Here is a 25,755-nt window from a genome sequence, read left to right on the forward strand (position 1 = left end):
GTAATTTGTGTTTGGTTTTGGGAAGGAAGAATGAAAACAGGAGTACCAGCAAAGGCAAAGAGATAGTAAAGGGTTCCTCTCATGTGGTTAGACATGGAAGACAATTGAGAAAAAAGTAAAGATACAGAATTGGAAAGTGAATGAATACTTCATGCTCAAAAATATTTTCCTAACTTCTGACAGCAAAGACCTCCTGGACAGTTGCCTTCTGTGTTACACCATGTGACTTCCCCTGAATGATGCCCTGCATGATATTCACTCTGTCAGCCACTAATACTGAAATCCCTTCTAATCATAGGGAAACACGATTTAGCACTTTTACAGTTTTTATTAGAATAATTAATTTTATAATTTTTTTTCTTCCTTAAACTCTAGAGGTCTTATTGGTGGGTTTACTCAGAGATTAAATTCTGTATCCATCATAAAACTGATTTTCTCTGCTTTGCTGAAGAAGCTCACATTACTCCTGGGCTTAGAGCTCTTATTGGCCTGCAGCTCATTTTAATGTGAAGTTACAGTTTCTTGCAGAGTAATATTTTTCACCACTTCAGTGGTGAAAACAGCCTGCAGAGACTTTAACATTTCCTTTTCTGTGGGCTATTAGGAGTCATTAGTACTGAAAGATCTTGACAGAGCCTGCAGAGTTAAAGATTTTGTGACTAAAAATTAATGGGTTCACAGGATACTGCAGGTTGGAAGGGCCTCAGGAGGTTTCTGGCACAAGCTCCTGCTCAGAGCAGAGAGAGCTGTGAGATCAGAATAAGACACTCAAAACTTCATTCAGACAGCTCTCCAAAACTTCCAAGGCTCCACAGCCTCTCTGAGAAACTGTCCCACTATTAATCCACGGTGGAAATCTCATTTCTCTTAGGAAAAGATAATGTGGTAAGATTATTAACAATCAAGGAAATGCAGAATTAAAATAGAGTAAACCAGCTCTTGTAGGGTAACCAAAATACATGTAGAAATGAGAAGTATTGTCTTTTATTTACAGCATTGTGGCTGCCAGAGAATTGGATAAAGAACAGAGGCTTGTTTAGATGGCAGCTTTGCAAATGTGAGAATAGAGTTCCTATCTCAAGAATATGAATACAAATCCTTGTGCTCTATACAATGATTTTTTTTCCAGTTCCTTTTGTCATGTTTACCCCTGTAGCTCAGCTGAAATGATCAAAATGTTTTCTGTGAGTAAGGCAAGCAATCTTGATACCAGAAAGGAAGTTTTTACAGTGAGAGCAATCAATCACTGGAACAACCTCCCCAGGGATGTGGCAGAGCCCTCATTGTGGGGAGTTTCCAAGATGCTGAGAATCTGATCTAGGTGCTGTGAAAGGTTGGACCAGGTGACATTTGGAGGTTTCTTCCATCCCAGACTCTTCTGTTATTCTGTGAGCCTCTTTGCTTTGGTTAAAGTAATAAACACCCCCAACCCTCCCACAAAATAACCCATATAATCAAAACAAGTCAGCTAATCTGGGATACTGCAATGGATGAAGCAGGTGGGAGAACAGAAAAAAAAATTGGGAAGCAATTAGACTGCTCCTGACAAACTTGTTTTATTCCATGTGGTGTCATCATGGTTCAGGCATTAGCGTAATGAACTGGAAGTGTGGTGGTGACATGTTTTCCAGGCTATAACAGACAAACCATCAAGAGCAAGAGACCCTTTTCCCTCCCTACTGCCCCAAAACAACTCCCTGTGAGCTGCTAGGAGAAAGTTGACACATTTTTGCAGATTGTGTTCATATGCATCACTAATTTTTTCTGAATCTTTAATTCTTTTGTCCCACCTTTGCTGACTTGAGAGGAGGAATTTCCAAGGGCTCCATTGCAAACCCTTGTTGGTACAGTGCTGCTGTAAAGATTTGCCAGAAAGAGAATGGGATGGTGATTAAAAAGAGGAAATTTTTGCCTTGGCTGTTGATATGAGAAAAACTCCATTTCCAGTCACCCTTGTGTAGCTTTTCCCTGATCACTTTTGAGGTAGTTTATAGCAGAGCTCGTTACTCAGCATATATTTGTAATTTCATTCCTATTATTGATTTCTTTCTTATAAAATGTTACTAAACAAGTAGCTGAGAATCTAAACCTGCAGTCTTACATCAATCTGAGTGCTGCTCACCTGGAGGAGCAGCCTCTTTTTCTGAAAGAGGTCAACTCATGGAAAGGGTGTTTAGTGTGGCAAAGCCATGCTAAAGGTAAAGTTGCTTCATTACGTTGAAAATTAATCACCATAGAAATCTGAGTGAGAATAATCTCTAATTCTGTGTTGGCAACATTAGAGAATTTTAGACTTATCACTATCTGTAGGGAATTATAACAAAGAATTGCAAATTTTAAGATAGAATAAAGGCTAAATTCATGAACTGGGAGGCTGTTCTGCTGCATCTGCTGAATGCAAATGAATTGGATCATTGGAGTTACTCTCCTTAGGAAATTAATTTTATCATAAAATGAGGGGGGGAAGTGCTAACTTACTAATAGCAGCTTGAAAATTGAGTTTGTGGAGATGGAAGCCCCTGAATCTCAGTACTTTTCATAGCTACCTGCTTAAAAGCCATTGACTTATGCAAAGCAACAAATTTTTGATTAAGGAAAAGAATATCAGGTGCTTACAGTGATTGATTTCCTTTTCTGGTTTCCTTATGGGTTGTGAGAATTTGTCATCAAAATGAGGAATTGTGTCTGTTAGAGCTGCACACAGGGAATATGTGATGGAAGAGGTGAGGTGGCAGCTGTGTGTGCTGTAATGCAGTTACACTGATCTGCTTCTGATGGCTGTGAAAAATCCAGGGCTGCTGTAGTACAAAATGGGTATTTATAGGGCTGCATAAATATAAATGGCTTGTATGTGGGTTGTAATACTGCTTTCAAGAAAACATCTTTTGAAAATTGTCAAGATTCAATTGTCAGAATCAATCTTTTGTTTTTAAGATTTATACAGGTGTCTGAATTCCACTAGACGTGATCTAGCAGGGACATAAGCTCCAAACCTGTGTAAAGTCTTTGATGGTTTTGAGAGTCTAAATTATTTCACTCTAAATGCCTGGAGCTGCAGTACAACCAATTTAACAGAGTGTTTCATATGTGACAAAATAATGCTGAAATGATGAGGCAATTTCTAAAACAATGAATTACACTTCATATTGTCTTCTGGATTTTCACATACAAATACTGCCTCAAAAACACATCAAGAAGTATTGGCAGATCATGATCAGCTACCAACACCTTCAGCAAATTAAAGAAGGCTTGGTGGTTTCACTGTTAAATCTGTAATATTTAATTATCTTGTAGTTTTCATTACTTTTGCATTCCAAATTGCTTTAAGAAAAAAAAAACAACTTTGAAAGTTTGAGCTGTAGTTGAGTTAAAAGTTGATTGCTGCCTGAATATCAGAGAGATGCCTTCACCTTGTCCTTTGTGAATTAGTTTTCTATTCTTCAAACTATCCTGCATTCTGAAAGATTCCAGAAAGATTGTTGTTTCTGAAAAACACATAGTTTTAACACTATGTTTTAAAATGTTGTGACGAAATTTTCTCTCTTCCTCCTTCTTTTTAGAAGCAATATATTACATGGGACTGGAGGAGATTCCAGATTCATGCATTCTTCATTAGAGCTTTTCTGCTGCCTGTCAAACCTGTAGCATCAATTCTTTTGCTTTACAGATCAATTATAACTATAACTATAACTATTTAGTGTGTTCAGTGGTAACCTCTGACACTAACTCAGGTCGAAATGGCTGTAAAATAAGGACATGATCTTCAAGAGATGCTGGAGATGTGAGTCAAGGGTTAGGACAAAGTTATCAGGGTTATCGTAAATTCTTCTCTGTGTTATCAGTCCACCCTCACTTCTGCATCACTCCTCTGTCATTAGTTTTTATGGATACTTCTGAGTTGATTTCAACCTGTTTAGAAATGGCAGTTTGCTCACCTAATTTAATTGAATGTTATTAATGAAGTTGCATTTGCCAAGCACCTTGGCACTAACACCCTTCATGTGCAGTTGGAAACACTCTGTAGTTACACAGCAGTGATTGTTAGCAGATGGAAATGGGCTGGCTTGTATTAACATTTTTGTGGTCTAGCACAGTGAAAGTAGAGTATGCTTACAATAACCAATTGCAACTTGTTTATTATGTACTACAGTTTCTCAGATTAATTTTAGGAGGTTTGTTATTTTTTACATTTGTAGTTGGATTTTGCATGATTTGCAGTCTAGTTAGAAATTATTTCTTTCTAGTAAATGAGATTAAAAGAAGACAGTGCAGTGTTGTGTCTTGGTGGTTTTGCAGATAAATCAATACACTCAAGAAGGCAAAAAACCATGTATTTTTTTGCTTGAAGTACTATACTCATGAATTTTGCATGGCTGTGGATTCCAAAAGCCAGCATATAAAGGAGAAGCTAGGCTTGCTAAATACGACTACTGAATGCTTATTCAAACCTCAGTCTGCTTTTCTGTCTGCTATTAATACCCTTGTCACTGTTGTTATCTTCTTCTTTTTCATCTATCTACTTCAGCTATTTCTGGGTAAGTAGGTGGATGGGAATTCTTTTGCCACAGTAAAACTGAGCTGGAGAATAAGAGAAACAGATCAAGGTTGCTGAAGCCATTGTGTACCTGCTGGCAAATTTGCAAAATATTTGGGTGTTTGGCAAGTCCACAGAGATAACCCCAAACTCTCTGATTTATGTGGGAACAAAATCCAGCCAGTGGTCAGGGCATTCCCCAGGGAATGTTTGCCTCTCTTGCCCAGAAGCGTGCAGGGAATAAAAGATGTGCTGAGGGAAAGGGAAGGTGCATTCAGCAGGCATCCAATTCTAGGTATTGCCGCAGGAAGTGTGATCCACAGTTTCCAGCTCACAGATTTGGGGCTGTGTTGGTTTAAGCCTGTTGTGGGGGATGGAAAAGCTTGTCTTTCAGAATGGCTGTCAGATGAAATGTCAGCATATCCTTGCAGGAAGTTGATGTGTCTTGTGTCAAGCAGACACTGCCTCAGCAAGTGGCCTTAGGCAAAGTCAGCCAGATTTTGTGGACCAGTTCCTGAGTCATGTCATGCCTGACTTGGGAGGAAAGGGCAGGAAACAGCTGTTCCAGGCTCTGTTGTGCTACTGACCACATTTACCAAATATCTCTGCTGGGTTAGTAAAGAGAATTAAGTTCCTTTCATTATTCTAATGGGAGATCCTAGCAAAACAAACACACACAGAGAAACAGTCCTTCTCTAGAGGGCTCTGTGATAAATCATCAGGAGCAGAAGTGGCAGGGCTTTCTCTCTGAAACATCAGAGAATAGAGCATCATCTGCTGTGCCCTGCCTTCTCATACATAATCCAGGTTTTAAGAATGGGAGAAGAACTGGATGTTTCATTCTGTTCTTTAATTTAAACCTCTATCTTTAGCTTCTTAAGACTTTTTTTTTTTTATTATTAATATTCTGTCACCCTCTGTTACCCTGGAAGTGTTGGCAACTTCAAATATGTTCTTAACATTTCTTTGTATTTTTCTCTATTTTTCCCCCCAGGGCTTGTGTTATCTTGGGTGTCATATTCCTGCTGTCATCAATATGTATTGTGATCAAAGCCATCCATGATCTTGCAAAGAGGGTGCTTCCAGAAGTGGTAAGGTGATTCCTGTTCTTTTAAATGTTCTCTTTATTCCCTGCCCTGCTAGTGGGACTGAGAATTGCCAGTGTCTCCTTCCAGCAGCCCCACTGAACTCTGTGGAGCTCTAGCAGATGCCTTTCCTGCCTGGCTCACATGCTGCTCCTGCTCTTCCAGCAGTATTTTTGTTTAAGTGATGGAGTCTAGTCTACTTCTGGAGTTTAATTATGGGTTTTTTGTAGGTTTGACCCCAAATCTCTCTCAGTGTAACCACTTAAAGCTTCTACACAGGACTGTGGGAGTTCACTTACAGAGAGGAGGCCTCTCTGAGCTTAATGAATGTACTAGAATTTTATGAGAAGAATGTTTCCACAGTTTACTTCTCCAATGGCTTCAGTATTTTATTTTCAGTGTGGAAAAAATATATTTTTGGATTATATTTTAATTTCTTCCAGCTCTTGCCTCCAACTCCAGAGCCATGTACGTGTGGCAGGGATGGAACAGGTGAGGGGAGCATGCTGGGTGAGAGAGCTGGCTTTTAGACTGACTCACCTTGGAGCATCACAAAGGGCTTTTCTCCTGCTCTCTGCTTTCTTTTGGCTGTGGAAGCAGCCCCTACCTGGCCTGTGGAGCAGCTCTCCCCAGTGGCCTTTATCTCCCAGCTCTGCTCTGGCCTGTCCTGCTTGCTTCCTTGCAGTACTGGCTATTAACTCCCACTCATCTTAACAAGCTGCTCGCTGGGAAAACCATTTGGCAGTGGTTCTGCTCCCACAAGACTCTTCCTAATGTGCTCAAATAAAATGAGTTTGTCAGTTCAGTTGTTGTGTGCACAGCCTGACTCAGAGCTTTGTGAAGTTTGGTCAGGTTGTGTGCTTAGCCTTTGACCTCAAGGACTCACCCTGCCAAGTGGCATTCTCCACAGAGCACCACACAGAAACCAAAACTCCTTCCTTTCAACCAGGAGATGGAGGCAGAGCTGGAAAATCAGAAAGCCAAGATGGGATTCCATCTGTTACCCACTGTTAGCAGTGCAGATGACCAAATGGGTCTCGTGTTCTCATGGAAACTTGCAAGGAGCTGGGCAATTCCAGGAGCTTGTTTTCAGTGGTTTATGGAAATCTGGGTGAAGATGAGTAGCACAGCCCATGAGTGAGCAGGTTACTGAGCTGCAGCCAGGTGCATTGTTTGACTGCAGGTGATTCATGTTCTCTTTGCATTTTGCTTGCCCTCTTTTCCACTCTTCATAGTTTACTGCCTCCTCAGCTTTGCCAGCATCCCAGCACATGGAGTTCACCAGCCTGGTTCTGTCAAAATGATCTGGGTTAGCTCAAACACTTTCAGGAGTCAGTTCTTAAACCCAACAAAAACATTTTGACAGAACTGGGTTGGGGGGTGAGCCTGGGGCCAGTGAGGCTGAGGAGGAGGAAGGTGAGGGTGAGGGGAGACCCTGCTGTGATGGTCAGCTAAGGGACAAATTCTTAACTTGTCTGTAGCCAAACAGTGCAAACTGGCAACAGCTTGACTCCTCTTTAGTGAGAAAATGAAATATATAGTCCTGACTCAGTGAAGGAGAAGGGAAAAGGGAGGTTACAACCATAATTAAAACACTAATTATGGTGAATTTTTGGTAGTGTATATCAGGTTAACTCAGATGTCTCAGTCTAATTCATTGTGGGAAAATGCTCTAATAATTCTATCAGTAGGAACAGAAATTTAAAAGTTTTTTCATCTATATCTTACACTTTCATCATTACAAGTTCAATCTAAAAGAGAGGGCTCTATTTCTGATGTGGGGAGAAATGTCTTGTGTTTGGATTGTGACCATTTTTCATGATTTGCATTTACTGATTTTTGTGATATTGTACTTCCTCTTTTTTAATTCTTTTAAGTGCAGTTACAGTAGGAAAATATATGGAATCAGACCTATAAATGTGGATGGATAATCTTCCTCCTGGGACTGTTCTGACTCATCTAGGCACTCAAGTACTACCAGCAGTTTGAAGGATGTATCTGGCAGGGCATGGGCTGTGGATGAGTGGTGGCAGGGTAAAAGTCACACACACACACACCTGAAGGATTTTCATACCTGGCAATTCTGCCTGGAATGTAGATTAGAGCATGGCATGACAAGAGATGGTGCTTTTGTTCCATGTCTCTAAAATGACATGGCAAGTATTTTAATTTCAAAGCCTTTCAGTACATCTCCCCATGGGAAACTGATTCAGCAAAGGTTGTGTCACAGGTGAAATATCTCTGTGCAAACTCAGAATAACAGTGAAAAATGGAAGGCTCAGGGGACAGCACCACTGCTGCAAGTCATGGCCAGTGAAGTGTAGTACCTAGGGGTTGCCAACATTAAAAATAACTGGGGGAAGAGGATGTTGTTGAATAGAAACCTTTCCAGTTGCCATAGCTGTGCCTCACTGTGATGCTGATTTTCGGGTTGCTTGTTGCTCCCTTAGCTGCTCTAAGCAGAAATTGTTCTTCTCAGTTGTTTGGGTCTTTGTTGATTGATTGTGCTCCCAGCAAAGCTGTACCTGCCCAGGCCATGCCATCAGCATCTGAGCAGAGGGGAAATCTGCTCAAATTTCATCAGTAGGAGGCAGAAATTTCTGCCTCTACTCCTTTATCCACGGTGCTGTCTTCTACTTCTTGGGCCACTGATGAACTAATTGCTAATGATACTAATTTCTGTAGTATCTTACCATGTAATTTGGTTTTAATGTGTGGCTATATATCATATATAACAGTAACAATGTTTTCTGTTAATAGTTTTTTGCATAGCAGTGAAGTAACCAGTTCTGTATCAAAGTAGTGACCTGAAATATTTTCTGTGTGATATCTGTGTTATTGGGGTTTGATATTAACTTGCTATTCTGAGACCAGGGAATTATCCTTGTGGTGTGAGCAAGAGCAGAACATTAGGACCAAGGAAAGGTAGTGTAACTCCACCAGTGTCCCAGACTGGTATAAAACGGGTGAAGAGCTCAGCACTAAATTAAGATGATCTGTGCCTCAACAGAAGTTTCACATGTGAGTCAGAGTCCCATGATTTTTTGGTACAGTTTACATCCTTGTTGCCCTTTATTGCAGCAAAGGTCACTGAAGATGTGGGTAATTTTTCAAGAATCTTGTGAAATTTTAGCTGTGTGACTTCAATCTTAAGGGAGATAATGCGGCAAAAACCCAACTGGAAAATGTTGCTTTTGGGGATCAGATGCTGAACACAAAGTTGGTACTGTCAGCCCTGAGGATGGAGATGGTTGGGAATGCACTGCTCTATGTGAGGAATACAAGATTAACCTAATGATAATAATTATGCAAACCAACATGACTGACTGCATTGTTCTCAGAGCTATAAAGTCTCTTTTTATGTCTTTATTTCTCTTTAACTTAAGGAACTTTGTAATAATTTCTCTGAGTTCATTTCAAATTGCAGATGTTTTGGAGAAAACAATATGATCTGGACAAGTTTAATTTTAGAAATTAAATAGACTGGGTACTTAAGTATCTGCTTGCTAATGGTAAAGAACTATGACTAAAATCCTAAAAGCAGAGTCAATAACTTTTGAATAATTCTGGATCAATTATAGGAGGCTCATTGTAATTCTTGTTGCATATGAGATACACTGGTTATGTATCTGTCAGTTCTTAATATGCACATGGCAAAAAAGTTTCTGGGAAAAATTTTGTGAATTCTTTGATGTAGAGATTCTCTTGTCCTTAAAGTGAATCTTGAAATAATTGCTTTCATGAAAATACTAGCAATAAGAGAAAATATAAAAATCATGTGATTAAGAAATCATTTGAAGTATTTTCCAAATGTTTTGAGCAGATAGAACATCTGCTTATGTAGACACTTAGAAACAGGAGTCTCCTGTATTGTTGCCATTTCACATGATGATTTCAGGTGCAGGTCTGGCTACCCTCAGAAGGATTCAGAGGACCAGGAGGAGAGTGACAGCTTTACTGCACATTAATGGCATTTCCACCTTGACTTCCCCATTGTGTAAGGGGCTGAAATGCCCCCAGGTTCCTGTTAGGCTGCAGGGAGCTGCTGCTCAATTTACAGGGAGGAGCTCATGGTTAGCTCAGCCAGGCATTTTCCAGTCACTCATTTGAATTCTCTTTTCTTCCATGCTGGATGTGATTTTGTTGAAACCCTGTGAATGGCAGCACTCCTGATCTGCTCTGGCACAGGAGGGAGGACAATTAGAGCTCCTGACTTTCTGCATTTCTTAATATTGCTCCTGCCTTCCTTTTCTGCTTCTTGTTTGTGTTACCTCTTGCTGTGTCTCAAGTAAAAATAACCAGTAGGTAGTGTTATGTCACAACACAGGCTTTCAGCACAGGCAGTGGTTTTGTAATTCTTTTGAATGCATCAAAACCTTGGGAAACGCAGAAATAGTGGATTTCTCCTTTTGGTTCCCTAGCTTGCTATGCTGAGGGCTGTAGTTAACTTTGACATAGCCTGTAAGGCAGGATATGAATGACCAGGTAGATTAATTAGTTTAAAATAACCTGGATGAATTTAATGAGAAGTGTTTGTCTGGAATTTTGGCTTTGGTTGTGTGAGTGTTTCCTACATGCAACAGCAACCATGGCTCTACTGGCCCAAAAGGCCCAAATTTGGTATTGAGTGACTTTCTTCATGCTTTTCTTTTTAATTTTATCTCCATCTTTAGATGAGAAAGCCTGGAGAGCCCACGGAATTCAAAGGATGAGGGTCACCAGGGATTTATGCAATATGTTCACTTTTGCAAATTACTCTTTAGCACTGAATTGATATTTTTAGAGAACTTTAACTGTAGATTTCATTTCCTGCAGTTAGCAGCAAGTCCAGAAATTGTCATTATTAGGTAAACTTATGGTTTTCCCTTTGCACAGGACTTTGTATTTATATTATAATTAAAAAGAAGCCTGCCCTGAAAAATGATACTCTGTGTCAGGAGAGTTGGCCAGACAGTTAATTATACACTTATTGTGTAATTCTGTATTTTTATTAATTATTAATCTCTTAACTGTGAAAATTTCGTTTTCAAGCAACTGAGATATAATAATAATAATTCTCAGGGTTCAAAACACCATCCCTTGTGCCAATGTTTTCTGGTATTTGTGATGTAGAGCAGTGTTCTTCAACAATGATCCATGGAATGGTGTATGTCTTGAAATGAGTTATTTACTGAAGTCATGAATTTCAGGGTTGATAAGGTAGATGTAGGAGAATATTGCAACTGAAGGGATCTGCTTGTCCAAGAGGGCTGGAAAATGCCAATATTGAATATGTGCAGTGAGAGGTGGAATGGATTTTTTCTCCCACATTTTTGAGGATTTTTACATTACATTTTGTGAGCATTAAAAAACATATGATAGGTTTCTAATTCTTGGAGAGAGGAGTGTATGAGGAGAGTAGAGTTTTCCTATCACTCCCAGAGGGGATTTGTCTGCCATGCAACCTCACCTTGGATTTGTAGAGATGCTTCATTTTCCTTTGGAGGCAAATTTGGGTGTGGGGGTGGAGACAATTTCTGCCAGCACGTGTGTGCCAGTCCCTTTGTCCAGCTGTGGCCTTCATTCTCAATTGCCTGAAAATATTTTTAATTAAGGCTTCCTCATTTGGAGAATTTAGAGATGTGATGACATTTTCTACTTGCCTTGGAGCACGTTTGGAAGGAAATTTTGCTGTTTCCTTCTCTTGTATCTCCAAAATGCTTCAGTTTTTGGGTAAGATTCCTGTACAGGAGCTGTTTAGAGCCCCCAGCCCTTCCCAGGATCTTTGAGTGCCACTATCAAACCCAAAAAATATGGAAAGATTACAAAACCCAAAGAGACCAAATTTTATACAGGAGAGAGAGATGTGCCATTGATGTGTGGGAACATTACAGCTGCAAATTCCAGTTCTTTCTGTGTTCTTGTCCTATTTTTTATGTAGCTGGGAATATTTATTCTGTGGGCCTGCTTCAACATGACATGCTGCAGTTATTATTTCAGTTTCACATCATTGATCCCTAAGGAAATATTTTTCACCAGCCAGATCTTTGACTTTTTTCCCCCCCCTCCCTTTTTTTCTTTTTTTCCTTTGTTCCAGCACTTGCTGAAAGTGTTAGATGAAGTAGGCCAGCTGCTCTTCTTTCTGGAGTGTTTGGAATTAAAATTCTGATAATTTTAGCTCTTGTTCAATACACCTGAATTAAAAAGCTAATCAGTAATTGACATTTGGAAGAGAAAGTCTTCATTTTTGTTTACCCTTCAGGTTAATTTTAAATGAATATTTCTCAGATCATGTAATTTAAAATGTTTTTTTTTTTTCCTACAATGATGAGTATTGAACCTAAAATAGAATCATTTCTTGTTGGCTCAGAAATAATTTACTGAGGCTCCTTTTCCCCTAGCTATGAGATTCAGAATATTTCCCTCATTGTTACTTTCAGCATTTGTTCTCCTACCTGTGTTAGCCATTATAAGATAATTCCCAATAGGGGAAGGAATTACCATCCCTTTATTGATGTTTCAGAGAGCAATATCCACAGCCAGTGCTGTCCCTGAGGATCTGATACACACACATTTCACTACAAATAAGGAAGAAGTAGTGATTTTGCATACTGTTGATGACATGCTTGGATTTTTGTGTAGATTTTAGTGATTTTTGACATTTTATTAATATATTGAGAAAGGAATCTAAAAATCCTTGAGTGTAGGTTTTGAAAATTGCTTTGTGTTTGCATTTGCTGCTTGCCAGTTCTGTGATAAAAAACCCTTCAACATTTGCTCCTTTACCTTCCTCATGCCAATTACTAGATATTCTTGGGTAGTACAAACATAATTTAGATGTGAATGATGTGCTTTATTTTGACCATTGCCACAAATAATTTGCAGACTTTTTCTTGTTTCTTGAAGAAGGCTCGAAAACCCAAGCACACTGAGAAAGGCTGTTTTAATTTCACCTGGGGTTGTAAATCAATATCCATTTACTATGCAGTTACTGCTTGCATTTCCCTGGGTAATAGTATAACACATGTAATGTCAGTGCAGTTTGGCATTTGTCCTCATTAGTAAGGCAAAGGACACTTTTTTGCAAGAGTAAGCAAGCATCATGCAGTATTTGTGACATTTCCTGCAGGACAAAGGCAAGGTGTAATCAGTTTGTGTATGAAGTATGTGCAGCCCATCTCATGCGGTGCCTCCAATGCTTTCATAAATGAAATCTCTTGAAAAATTAGGCCATATGTTATTCTATTGTATGTTATTGATTACAGCTGAAAAAGGAAGGTAGGGGTGGCACAGTGTAGCTTTGTGAGTTCTAATTGATTTATTGGTTTAACAGTTTAAAATAAATGCATCATAAACATATATTCAACAATGTCAACAGTTGATTTATAGGCCAGTAGCAACATAACAAATAACATTTATGATTATATACACATATGTCCTTATACATGTTTCCCTATACATTTATAAACCTCATATATAATTTATTGCTTGCCATTTCAAATCAAAGTATCATACACATTAATTATACATGAGAATCCTGCTTTATAATTGTTATTTCTGTGTATGGCTTGGAGTTTGGCCCAAAATACATGTGCTTCTTGCAGGTTATTGAGAATATTGTGGATACTTGAATTGAAGAGTAAGCCAGGATTAGGGCAAATGAACATCTACACATCATTCTTTGCTTAGGTGAAAAGCAGATTTTCCAGATTTTCCCATAAAGAGATTTTTCCAGCTTTTATAAGAAAGAAAAGCTGGTGGCTGCTCCCCACTTGATGGGTGATGTGGAATACTTTGCTGGGCTCAGCTCCCTGCTCATAGGAAACATCAATCTCACTCTTCTGAGGGCGGACAAACACAATTTTAATTTGTGTTTCATAACTTTGGTGGATGAATTCTGGGAGAATGGGAAGCATGACTGATCTAATAGTTAAGCAGACTCTTTGCAGGAGTCCTAAGGTCACGTAAGAGAGTTCTGTGCTCCCTCAGCTCTCAGGCCCCATGCCTTGATGTGGCATCCAGCACACCCTGCCTTTGTTATCTGCTTCTTGAAAAAGCATTCTGTGCTGTGGGATTGCTTTGTCACACCAAAGACAAGTTTAAACATTCATAAGATTTTTTTTTTTTTGGTACTAATAATAGTTCTTTGTATCTCCATGTGAAGAGACTGTCTCCTGCTTGAGTCAGAGACTGGGCTGTTGGTTTGTTTTCTGACAGTGAAGTGCAATTAGAACTCATCCCTTTTGAAGCTTGCTAGTGAGAGAGACCCTCTGGCTTCCCAGGAGCTCCCTTTAGACTGATTACATAAACTATTTATTACTTGAGAGAAAGTGTGAGAGAGATTTGGACTTCTTTTTTTTTAAGTGTTTGTAATAGAAACATCTTTGTCGCTCTCTATATAGTAACATAATCCTTCAGGGGAAGAAGAAGAGTCCTTTTTGACTGAGTAACAGGCTCTGCAGAGGGGCTTTTAGTGATCCCAGAGTGCCCAGATGCCTTGGCAGCTGCTGGGGGAGCTGGAGGAGCAGGAGGCTGTGGGAAGTGTGGGAAGGTAGGGATGGGGAGCAGAACCTGGCAGGTGCTGGGGAGGATGGCCACCAAGCACCTGGACTGAGGAAGGGTCATTGCTGGGTTCCAGGAGACAGATGGTGAGTTGCAGAGATGGGCAAAATTAATATTTAACAACACAAACTCAGCTCAGTTTGGGCCAGCCATGACTTTGCTCCTGCCAACACCATCTGCAGCATTCCAGAAACACATCCCTACCTCCTCAGCCAAGAGCAGCCAGGCTCAGCTGAGCAGAGGCAAAACACTGTGAGACACCAGCTTCTCTGGAAAGGGAAAAAATGGCAGGGAAAAGGCAGCAGCAGTGATTCCCAGCTCCTGCAGGAGTGAGGAGGAACTCTTGGCTGGTTCAGAGAGGGCAGAGGAGTGGAAGGAAGCCTGCAGCTGTTGGATGGGAGAAGCAGCTTGTTCTGGGATTGCAGTGGGATGAGTGACCAAGGAAGGACAGAGTTTCCTCCCTCCCATTCCTTTTGACTCCACACTGCACAGTGCAGGTGAAATGAGAACATTTTTGCATCTCAAAAGTGGAAGGACTGTACCTGAAGGAGAGTGAGCAGAGAGGAACTGGTAGAAATAAAACACGAAATCAGGGCAAAGTTTTAGGGTCAGCATTAGCAATATGCATTCTAGGGAAAGATTAGGAGCATAAATCAGCCACAACTTAATTACTAGGCTGGGAATTGGTGAAATATTTCTACCTAGTAAGCCAAGCACTGAAGAATCCATTGTGAAGTTTTTTATTTTTTTACTTTCTACAATAGATTCAGGAAGAGATCAAAGTTGCAACATAAAACCCAACAAACTTTTTCTGGAGCCATAAGATTACTGCTGCTTTTTTTTACTGAAATCCTTGAAAGCAGGGGCAGAACTGTTGTGACAATTTTGCAACCCCCCCTTCTCAACTGCACAGCTGGGGACAAGGCATTGGGACAAAGTGGAGGAAAGCTGCCTGCTGACTTCTATTATTCCTTTCTTAGGTAAAAGAGGAAAAGACTTTATTGCTAGGAAAGAAAGCATAAAACCACAGTATAAAATAAATATTAAGTAGGGACATTGTAGCTATTAAAATGCTGTGTAATGAGCAGGCAGCCCAGGATGGACACCTTGCTTTATGTGCAGTGCTGGTCTATACCTGAAGCCATCTAATCAGAGATAGGTGTCCTTTAATTAAGGCTCATGTACAGTGTGGTAGCAGTGAGGGAATATGATGAGAAGAAATGCAAAAGAAAGGCGCTTTATTTACCACACTGGGAAGCCTTTATCGTATGGAAATGATCAGAATTTAAATTTTCCTCATCTGTCCCAATTTGCTGCTGCTTTAATTAAAATAACACGGAGCACACGTGGGGCGCTGTGCTGGATGTGCCCCCGGTGCCTGTCAGATGGGAGGCAGGGGCTGCCGACAGGGCAGCATCCGCAGGGACGTGGGGCCAGATGGCCCGCCTGATTTTATTCATTTACATCTCCATTACCGCTTTCCTCGCCTCCATCTCTCCGAAGGGTCAGTTCGTTCCTTGGGAATCGTTTCACAGCCGTGTTTAACCCTCTGGAGCCCGCAGCGCTGCAGCGTGTCCCTCACCTCTGCTCAGCCCAGCGTTCCATGAATTACCCTTCCCTCGGCTGATTCACCCAATGCTGCTGTCCTAAAGCAGTTCCGGCTGCTCGGCACCAAAATAGTGCCAATAGTGCCAAAATAGTGAGGTGTTTTTCTTCTTTTCCACCCTCACCTGCCCAGGGAGCAGCCCGGCTGCTGGGCATCACCGCTTCGGGCATCGCCGCTTTGGGCATCGCCGCTTTGGGCTGCTCTGTTACACCCCCAAAACCTCCTTGTCACTGTCCTTATTCCGGCTCCGGGGCTCCAGAAAGCACAGAGGAGTACTGTGAAAAGAGAGTTTAAATGTTTTTTTTTTTTTTTTTTTTTTTTTTTTTCCTTTTGGTTTGGTGCTCGCAGCCGCGCTCGGTTCGTGCGGGATCTGCCGCCTCCCGGTGGCTCCTGCGGGGCGATGCTGGGGCTGGGAGTGTTCGGAGATTTTGGGTAATATTTAGAGATTTTGGTCAGTGTTTAGAGATTTTGGGTGTTATTTAGATATTTTGGGTGGTATTTAGAGATTTTGGGTGGTGTTTAGAGATTCTGGGTCGTGTTTAGAGATTCTGGATAGTTTTTAGAGATTTTAGGGTGTTGTTTAGAGATTTTGGGCATTATTTAGAGGTTTTGAATAAAGTTTAGATATTTTGAGTCGTGTTTAGAGATTTTGGGTGGTGTTTAGAGATTCTGGATAGCGTTTAGAGATTTTAGGGTGTTGTTCAGAGATTTTGGGCATTATTTAGAGGTTTTGAATAAAGTTTAGAGATTTTGAGTCGTGTTTAGAGATTTTGGGTGGTGTTTAGAGATTCTGGAGAGCGTTTAGAGATTTTAGGGTGTTGTTTAGAGATTTTGGGCGTTATTTAGAGGTTTTGAATAAAGTTTAGATATTTTGAGTCGTGTTTAGAGATTTTGGGTGGTGTTTAGAGATTCTGGATAGCGTTTAGAGATTTTAGGGTGTTGTTTAGAGATTTTGGGCATTATTTAGAGGTTTTGAATAAAGTTTAGATATTTTGATTCGTGTTTAGAGATTTTGGGTGGTGTTTAGAGATTCTGGATAGCGTTTAGAGATTTTAGGGTGTTGTTTAGAGATTTTGGGCGTTATTTAGAGGTTTTGAATAAAGTTTAGATATTTTGAGTCGTGTTTGGAGGTTTTGGGTGGTGTTTAGAGATTTTGGGTGATGTTTAGAGATTTTGGGTAGTGCTCAGAGATTTTTGGGGGCTGTTTAGAGATTTTGGGTGTTATTTAGAGATTGTAGATGTTGTTTAGAGATTTTTAGGTGCTCTTAGGAGGTTTTGGGTGGTGTTTAGAGATTTTGCATAGAGTTTAGAGATTTGGGGTGCTGTTTGGAGAATTTGGGTGGTGTTTAGAGATTTTGGATGCTGTTTGGGGATTTTGGGTAGTGTTTAGAGATTTTCGGTGTTGTTTGGAGATTTTGGGCGCTGTTTAGAGATTTTCGGTGTTGTTTGGAGATTTTGGGTGCTGTTTAGAGATTTTGGGTGTTGTTTAGAGATTTTTTGGGTATTATTTAGAGATTTTGGATATTGTTTAGATATTTTGGGTAGTGTTTAGAGATTTTGGATGCTGTTAAGAGATTTTGGGTGGTGTTTAGAGATTTTGGATGCTATTTAGAGATAAAGCTGGGAATATCACCTTCCGAAAAGCTGTTTGGCACAACCAAAAGCACCTGCATTCAGAGCACGGTTTTTAATTTCTTCCTTCTCTTGCATCCACAGTGATAACAAAGCAGCTTCAATTTGTTTAGTCTTTTCTTTTATCAGGGGTTAGTATTAGTAGTTAGTGGTTAGTATTGGCAACAAAATGAGCTTATTGCATGTGATTCAGTGGGAAAAAAGTCAAACTTAGAAACAATTTCTAGATCCTGAATATGTATTTTCTATTAAAAAGGTTGTTCAGTAATTCATGACTCCATTCAGAAATCTGTGGGATTTCTGTACATTTAGGTCATTCTGTACATTTAGGTCATTCTTGGATTCCAGAAGAGTAGCAAGACTCATTTTGATCATGACTGTAAAGCAGAACAAATAGCAAGATGCATTTCCACATACTGTGTTTTAGTGACAAGCGCAGGAAAAACACTGAATTCACCCTAAAAATTTGTAGCATGCCATGACGAGAAAAAAAACCAAGAAAAAGCTCTGAATAAAGTGCCATGAAGAGATGAAACCTCATATGATAGCACAGGGAACAAGGCATCGCATTTTCAGGATTCTGAATCAATAACTGGAATTTCGAACATCTCTGGAACAATTTGCAAAATACCTTGTATTATGATCCATAGATTTTTTTTTTTTGAGAAAGATGTGTAAAAATTAGAGGCATAGTTTTGACAAGGATCTCAAATTTTGAGGGTTTTTTGCAAAGTTTATCCAGACTTTTGAAACTTTGTTGTCACTTCAGACCTTCTGAGAGCTCCCAACTTTCCTTGTTAGATTGACAGCAACCAAATATTTCCTTAGTCCTTCCCTAGAACTCAGAAATTGCCTGGCTATTTTTCAGTTGTCCTGTTAAAATAACTTTATGAATGCTTTTTATCCCACCTTTACCCAGTACTTGAGTTCTGTGTTCTCATTGCTTTTATTTTACTCTCTTTCCCTCAGTACATTTTGTCTCATTACTTAATATTGTTAATATTGTACCAGGCCTAGAGAGAATGAGCTCATGATGTGAGCGAAGTAGACTTTTACAATTATATGACATACAAAATTGTATAAAAAATATTGAATTATTTATTTGGGGACATGAGTACATTATACCAGTAATCTAATTCCCAGTATCTTCCTAAGCAGCTTTCAAAACCGTTTTTTGATTTCTTTGGGTTTCAAATTGCTGCTAAAATGATGAAAATGGATGGAGCAGCTGATGAATCACCATGACAATGTTTGGTACCAACGGGGACTTTTGCCAGAGTGTTTTCATCAGGAGCAGGGTCCCAGTGGCACTGGCCCACTTAGACCTGCAGATACAAATTAAAAAAGGATTCTTGCTATTTCCTTTACTTGTACTGGTATTGCAACAGCTTGAATGAAAGTTTCTATGAAGAGTAATAAATGAATGTAGCTCAAAGCTCTGTGTTTGGGTGGCAGCTGAGAGCTGTGGGTTTTTCTGCAGCCTATGGACTGATGCAAACCATCACAAACCAGTCAGCAGGAGGGGCTGGGGGGCTCCTGGTGGCCTTTAGAGAATGGTGTTAAACAATATTAACTAACTCCTCTTTGCCTGCCCTGACACACAGCTCTCTCCTGAGGGAGCCTGGGGAGCCCATGTTTCACGTGCAAATTAATCAATGGGAATGTTTCTGTGAAATGGACATCCATGAAAAAAATTTGTTTTCTATGAAAGAGCTAAACCTGACTTTGCACGTCAGCATCAGAAGATTTATGGATGTAGATTGAACCAGACTTCTGGAAAAGGAAATGAAACAAAACCAAAGCAAGCCCAGAATCAGAAACAACATTAAATGGTTATTTCTTGCACAAAAATCTATATTCTCTGGTGAGTGGGATTCTATTTTCAAGCCTTCCTCCTGCCTGTGGGGACTTCATTAGTGCTGGCATCAGGCATAGGATGCCCTGGCAGTCTGCACTCAGCCCCACAGGTAAATATCATCTCCTGACTCTGACCAGGCTGGGTCAATTCACAATTGTTGATTGGAACTGTCATTAATTATGGCTGAAAAAGCAATTGCAGGTGACAATACAAGCAAAATAAGCACCAGCTGTTGTGGAAGTCATAAGGTAGGAAATCTTGGTCTCAGGTTGTGTTTCTCAGTAGCACTAATAATAATAAATAAGTACCACAGTAATTAGTGTTTTTTTTCATTTTACAGGTGGGACACGACCAGAGGACATACTAATGTCTGGCTTTTTTTTTTTTTTTTTTTTTTCCCCCAGGATGATTTTCTGTACAGTGTCTCTGTTCTAAGTGGAATCCTTTGCACAGTCTTGGCAGTAATCAAATTTATGCTGGGAAAGGTCCTTACAAGCAGAGCACTGATAACTGATGGTGAGTGTGACTTTGATCCTGCTGCTGTTACAGACTCTTCCAGGGGCCCCTGCATGATGAGAGCTGTGAATGAAAGAGCACTGAAATAAGGCAGCCACTGAGAAATGGGAAAAAACCCAGACCCAAACCCTAGAACAGTCTGTGGTACCACTGGCCTCTAGCACAGAGAGGTCAACTGAAATGAGCTAACACCATTAAAAAGTTGAGTGTGGGGGTCCATGAATGTGCTGGGAGAGCTCTCTCCTCTGCCACAGCTGCTTCAGGTCTGGAATTCAGGTAACATAGCAAACCAGACTTAGCCTGACTCTGGTTTTCCAATCATCTAATGTATCCTATGGCTAGAAATATTATGAGTAATGTCTGGTGGAACCAAGCAGTGGATGTGTGGATAGTGAGCAATAACAGAGTTAGAAGTGGAGCAGATAATGGATTAGAGGTGTGTTAGTCAGAGTTAGGCTGCAGCAGGGGGATGTGACACCAATTTAGAGAGCTTTGGTTAGGTCACCTCCATCCTCACTGCCTGTGCCTGGTAAAATCCTGAAAGCTCAAATGAAGCAAAGTCTGCTGCAGAAACGCTGCCTGCCGTGAGCAGGGATCACCACAGTGCTGGTGCCATCCCTTTGGTGTCATTTGTCACCACAGGGCTTCCCTGCCTCTCAGCAGAGCTGCTGGGGCAGGGCAGGCGTGAGACAAACCCTTCCCTGCCCTGCACTGCTCTGGCCCTGCTGGGGTTTGAGATCCCTTGTGGGATCTCCTCCCTGCCGCCCCTGCATCAGCCCCTGACTGCTTCTGCTTTTAAAGCAGGTTGGCAATCATGCTTTCAAAGTGGGTCCAGATATTCCTCTCACTGCCAGGGCTCAAGCTCCTGAATCCCCAGAAATCCCAGGCTCTGCCCTTCACACGGGTGAGGCCACAGTGATGGCAGCAGTTTCACAGATCTCTCCCAGATTTATCTGCCAGGGCAGTGTGAATTACTCAGTAAACAAACACTGTAGGGTGTTCATGATTCATGGGTTGTGGTACCTAAATTATTTTACTCTTTGCTACAGATTTCACTTTAAGGAAATTCAATTCTCAGCTTACTCTAGAGAGACATAAATTTTGCTTTATTTTAAGCAAATTAAACATACTTAATTTTTTTTCTGGATGATGTGTGATAGCACATGTTATGAGTATCTCTATCATCCCACTTATATAAATTCTTCATGAGTATTTATATTTTAAATCTGAAAGAAGCAAAAAAGGCATCAGAATAGCAGTGAGGGGGTTACAACTAAGCCATTGCCTCCCTGCATTTGGGATTCTCTCCCAGCAGATCTCCAGCTCAGAGATCTTATCCTTTCCAAGGGGCTCTGCCTCTCTAGACATTTGAAAATTTAAATATCTCCAACCAAAGGGTGCTGGGAACTGCAGCCCTTGAGCCTGACTTCCTTCCCTGCCTGGGTGGAAGTGAGACACATTGACCATTTCAGAGCTGTGCCTAGGAACCCTCCCTTCAAACAAATGTAGCTTAGTTTTGAAACAGAGCAGCTCATTCAGCCAAAATATTAACTGAAAATTCCTAAAACATTCCAGCTCTGAATTGTTCTCCTGTATGACAGAAAAATCTCTTTCCCAATAATTACATCCTTACATCCTCCTGCTAATGATACTGCTTCTGAGCTGGAGACTGCTCATTCTTTGATTAAAAAAAATTAGGGAAAAAAAGTATACAATTACCTCAGCCTGGTTTTTATCTCTCTTCTCCCCTCTAGAACTACTTTAGAAAATGTAGGAGGCTGATCTTAACATGTGTGGTTAAATATCTGCTTTCACAAGATATATTTACATATGTACTTGATTTATTAATGATCAGGAAGAGACAATGTGATTCAGCAGCTGAGACAGATTTAGCAGTCCCTTGCATATCTTTTTTTAGTGTTTTCTGTTTCCTGCTAATTTACCTCCTGTGATCCCTGGCTCCAGATCAACAAACTGTTTTGAGTGAAAGGAGCATGAATTCTTATTCCTAAAAAATAGGTTTATTTTCATAACAGCAAATTCTCTTTTATGCATGTCAACCTCTATTAATTTTCTTTTAATATTTTTTTAGAGTAGGGCTTAACAGCAATATCTCTTTAAATCCTGGATGTATGAATCCTAATGAGGCAAAATGTCATTTGTACAGTTTGTTTACAGCAAAAGCTCTTGGCCTTTTGGGTAATAAAAATAGCCATTTCCTGCCTTGAATTTTGTGACATCCCAGAGGACAACTCTGTGACAGTCAGTGATGTCAGCCAACTTTCCTGTAGCTTTTGGGTACCTGTTTCCTACCCAGATTTAGCCACCTGTTTTTTCCTGTGCTGGCCTTACACTCTGAGCAGTGTCTGGATTAATACCTGCAGCCATTCCATGATTTCCTGCCACACCAGCAAAGAAAGATTTGCCTGAATGAGAGTCAGGAAGGGAAAACTATTTCCTTTGCAAGTAGCTTTTAAATTATTTGGGATCACCAGCCAAGAATGGCATGGAAATGTTTTATTCTTTTGCATGAATCCATTTGTGCTGATGAATTCTGAATTAAGCTAGAGCAGGGGAAATAACACTGGTTTAACATTCTAATTATTAATTTATATTTTCTATTCTTTATATCTATAGACACAATATGCATAATTTCAATGAGTATAAATGAGTAAATAGACAAAGGCTGGATGTGAGAGGTGTGGATCAAAGGACAGGCTCAGGAACAAGTGTCAGGTGCATCATTGTTGGCAGTCATGGGAACTGCAAAAACCTGGCTTAGTCGTAAACAACAGCTGGCTAGAGCTGGCTCACCAAGCAATGTAGAATATTTCAAGTTTGATATTTCATTTGCTATCTAGATTAAATAATGTATGGATCTACCAAATGAATGCATTCTCAGGGACCTTTTTTTGTGTAAAACAACAGGGGTATCTTTTGGGTTATTGTGGAAAAAAATCAGAAAAGGGGAATTTGGAGTTAAAACCAGAACACAAGGAATGACTTATAAAACCCCAAATCAATAATCAACCCAACAGGAATTGAATAGAAAAGGACATTAATTTTTCCAAAAGCTCTATGAGAATTTTGAAGGAACAGCCTTGGAGAAGAAGAGAACAGGTTAAAAAAAAAAAAGGAATCTAAAAGGATGTTCATTAAAATTGTAAATAGTAGATAAGAAGCTACTGTGGTATATCTAAAGCATATATAGAAAATATTACCAGGATTATTCTGTATGTCATCAGCAATGTCTACAGCTCTAAGCAATAGTGCCAAGCATGTAAATAAATACATAGAATGGAATAAAAACTTCAAACTTTGACATTGAAACTGTGCAAAACCATTTCCCTTTCCATGAGTTCCTGGCATTCATCCTTTAATTATTTCTTTTCCCCCTTCTAGGTTTCAACTCTCTTGTAGGTGGAATAATGGGATTTTCCATCCTTCTTAGTGCAGAAGTGTTTAAACACAATTCCTCTGTCTGGTTCCTGGATGGCAGTATAGGAGTGTTAATTGGACTCACAATATCTGCCTATGGAATCAAGTGAGTATCTCCTGGGAGCAGGCAGGGCCCTCAGAGGTGGGAGGTCATAGCCTTTGGGAGTTTAGGTAATTCCAGTGAAATCAGTCCCTGGAATTTATTAGACAAGCAGCCAATGATGGAACTGGATGTGTGGAAAGGGTTATGAAAGGCTGTGTTCCCCACATCAGCTGGAAAGCAACCAGGACTTAAAAAGAAATCAGAATAATTTTAGATTTTTGTGTACTTGATATGAAATATCTGAAAAATAACCACAATGATGGATAAAGTCCTCTCTGCATTTATGGCACATTTCTGAGCACTGCTTTGCCTTTGGATTAAAGGAAAGGTGCCCAAAATTAAAGAGGGATCTGTCTATTGATTTCTGTCCCAGCCCTGCCTTTGGCAACCTCTGAACTGAAGGCTCCTGCTCATGTTTCAGATGCTGTTTCTCTTGAATTTTAAGATGCTTTCTTGATTCACATCAGAAACAGAATAAAAAAATGAAATGGAGCTCTGCCATGCTTTTCATTGCTGCCACATTTTCCCTTGACTGCATGGAACCTAACCCAAATTTTGGACTTTATCCTCATGGCTTACCTGCCACAAGAGAAAATGGGAGATGGAGCATCTTAGTTGGAATTATGCCCACTGAGAAGCAGCCCTTGGCCAGGCTGCAGTCAGCCACCAGCTGGAAAATGTGTGGGTTTGGGGTTTAGGGATTTTTTTCAACTTGGAAAATTCAATTAACATTTTAATGGAGAGTACCACTCTTAAATAGGCCAGTATAATCACAATTTCCACTGTAAAACTTAACTGTTCGGGAAAGCTGTAAAGGCTATTACACCACCTGAGTTCTTTTTTATTCATGAATATTTAAATATTCAGTTCTGGGGCTGTCCTGTGCATGATCCTTTGTGTGGTGGACTATAGCTGGCCTGTTATCTATATTCTTAAATAAATAAAATCCTATGTCTTCATTTCTTTAAAGGTTTTAAATCCTTTTAATAGTGTCACTTGTTTTAGGATATACATAACACTAGGCATTTCCCCTTTCCTGTCTAAAAATATACTTTAAAGTGCTATGTAGTGGATTCTAGTGGTGTAACGCACCCTATAGCTGTAAGAATTTTATTTAGTGAGGTATAAAACTGCTTCTGAAAGTACTATTTGCAAGACTAATTCAAAATTATCAAAGGAAACATCTCATGTCAGGTTTCACAGGCATGAGATGTTTTGGCACATGAGGAAAAATGACACATTTTTGTGTTTATAATGTCATTAAAATATTTGATTCTTGAAGTATTTGAGTAAAGTTACAAGTGAGTTGTCATTCTGAGGGTCCCATTGATGGCCCAAGGTGTATTTTTCTTTGAAGGATTATGAATAATCATTAAACTGAAAGTGACAAAGTAAAGTGTAATGTTGCCATTATTTAGAGTTATCACAAGGTATGTGCAGTTAGATATAAGGTAATAAAGTCCAGGTAAATATTATCATGAACATTGTTTGAAAATATGTATGTGGGGCTTTCTTTTACAAGCATATTGAATAGGTAAATTATTATATTATATTATATTAAATAATATAATATAATATAATATAATATAATATAATATAATATAATATAATATAATATAATATAATATAATATAATATAATATAATATAATATAATATAATATAATATAATATAATATAATATAATATAATATAAAATATATACTATATTATTATATTATAATATATAATATAATAATATATATTATGTATATATTATTATATATAATATAATATAATATAATATAATATAATATAATATAATATAATATAATATAATATAATATAATATAATATATATAATATATCATGAACATTGTTTGAAAATATGTATATGGGGCTTTCTTTTACAAGCATATTGAATAGGTAAATTATTATATTATATTATATTATATTATATTATATTATATTATATTATATTATATTATATTATATGCCTATACCTATGTAATAGGTATATTTTGTTATATTACATTGTATTATATAATATCATATATTATATATTATACAATATATAATATATATATTATATATTGTATAATATATCATTATAATAAATAATATATTTAAAATAATATATATTATATAATTCTATATTAAGCATATAATATATAATACATAATATATTATATATTATATAAATTATAATATATTACATTATATTATAAGTATATACCTATGTAATAGGTATGTTATATTATATTTTAATGATATATTTTATAATGATACATTATACAAAATTATATTATATATTATATATAATATATAATATATTATATATTATACATCATATATTATAAATCATATATTATATATCATATATCATATATAGGATAATATTATATATAGGATAATATTATGTATAATATAATACATAATTATTATATTATATTACATTACATTA

The 25,755-nt window shown here is 38.7% G+C and overlaps 1 protein-coding gene across 1 annotated transcript in view; it reads left to right on the top strand.

The window, feature by feature from the left end:
• TMEM163 (transmembrane protein 163) overlaps positions 1 to 25,755 on the top strand; it is an 88,038-nt gene that overhangs the window by 60,944 nt on the left and 1,339 nt on the right. Inside the window, exons 5-7 of the mRNA XM_063161630.1 lie at positions 5,529 to 5,625; positions 19,661 to 19,772; positions 23,175 to 23,316. Coding sequence (XP_063017700.1) covers positions 5,529 to 5,625; positions 19,661 to 19,772; positions 23,175 to 23,316 — 351 coding nt within the window. The remainder of the gene's footprint in view (positions 1 to 5,528; positions 5,626 to 19,660; positions 19,773 to 23,174; positions 23,317 to 25,755) is intronic.

Source organism: Melospiza melodia, chromosome 8 (genome assembly GCF_035770615.1).
Source record: "Melospiza melodia melodia isolate bMelMel2 chromosome 8, bMelMel2.pri, whole genome shotgun sequence".
Taxonomy (NCBI): Eukaryota; Metazoa; Chordata; class Aves; order Passeriformes; family Passerellidae; genus Melospiza; species Melospiza melodia.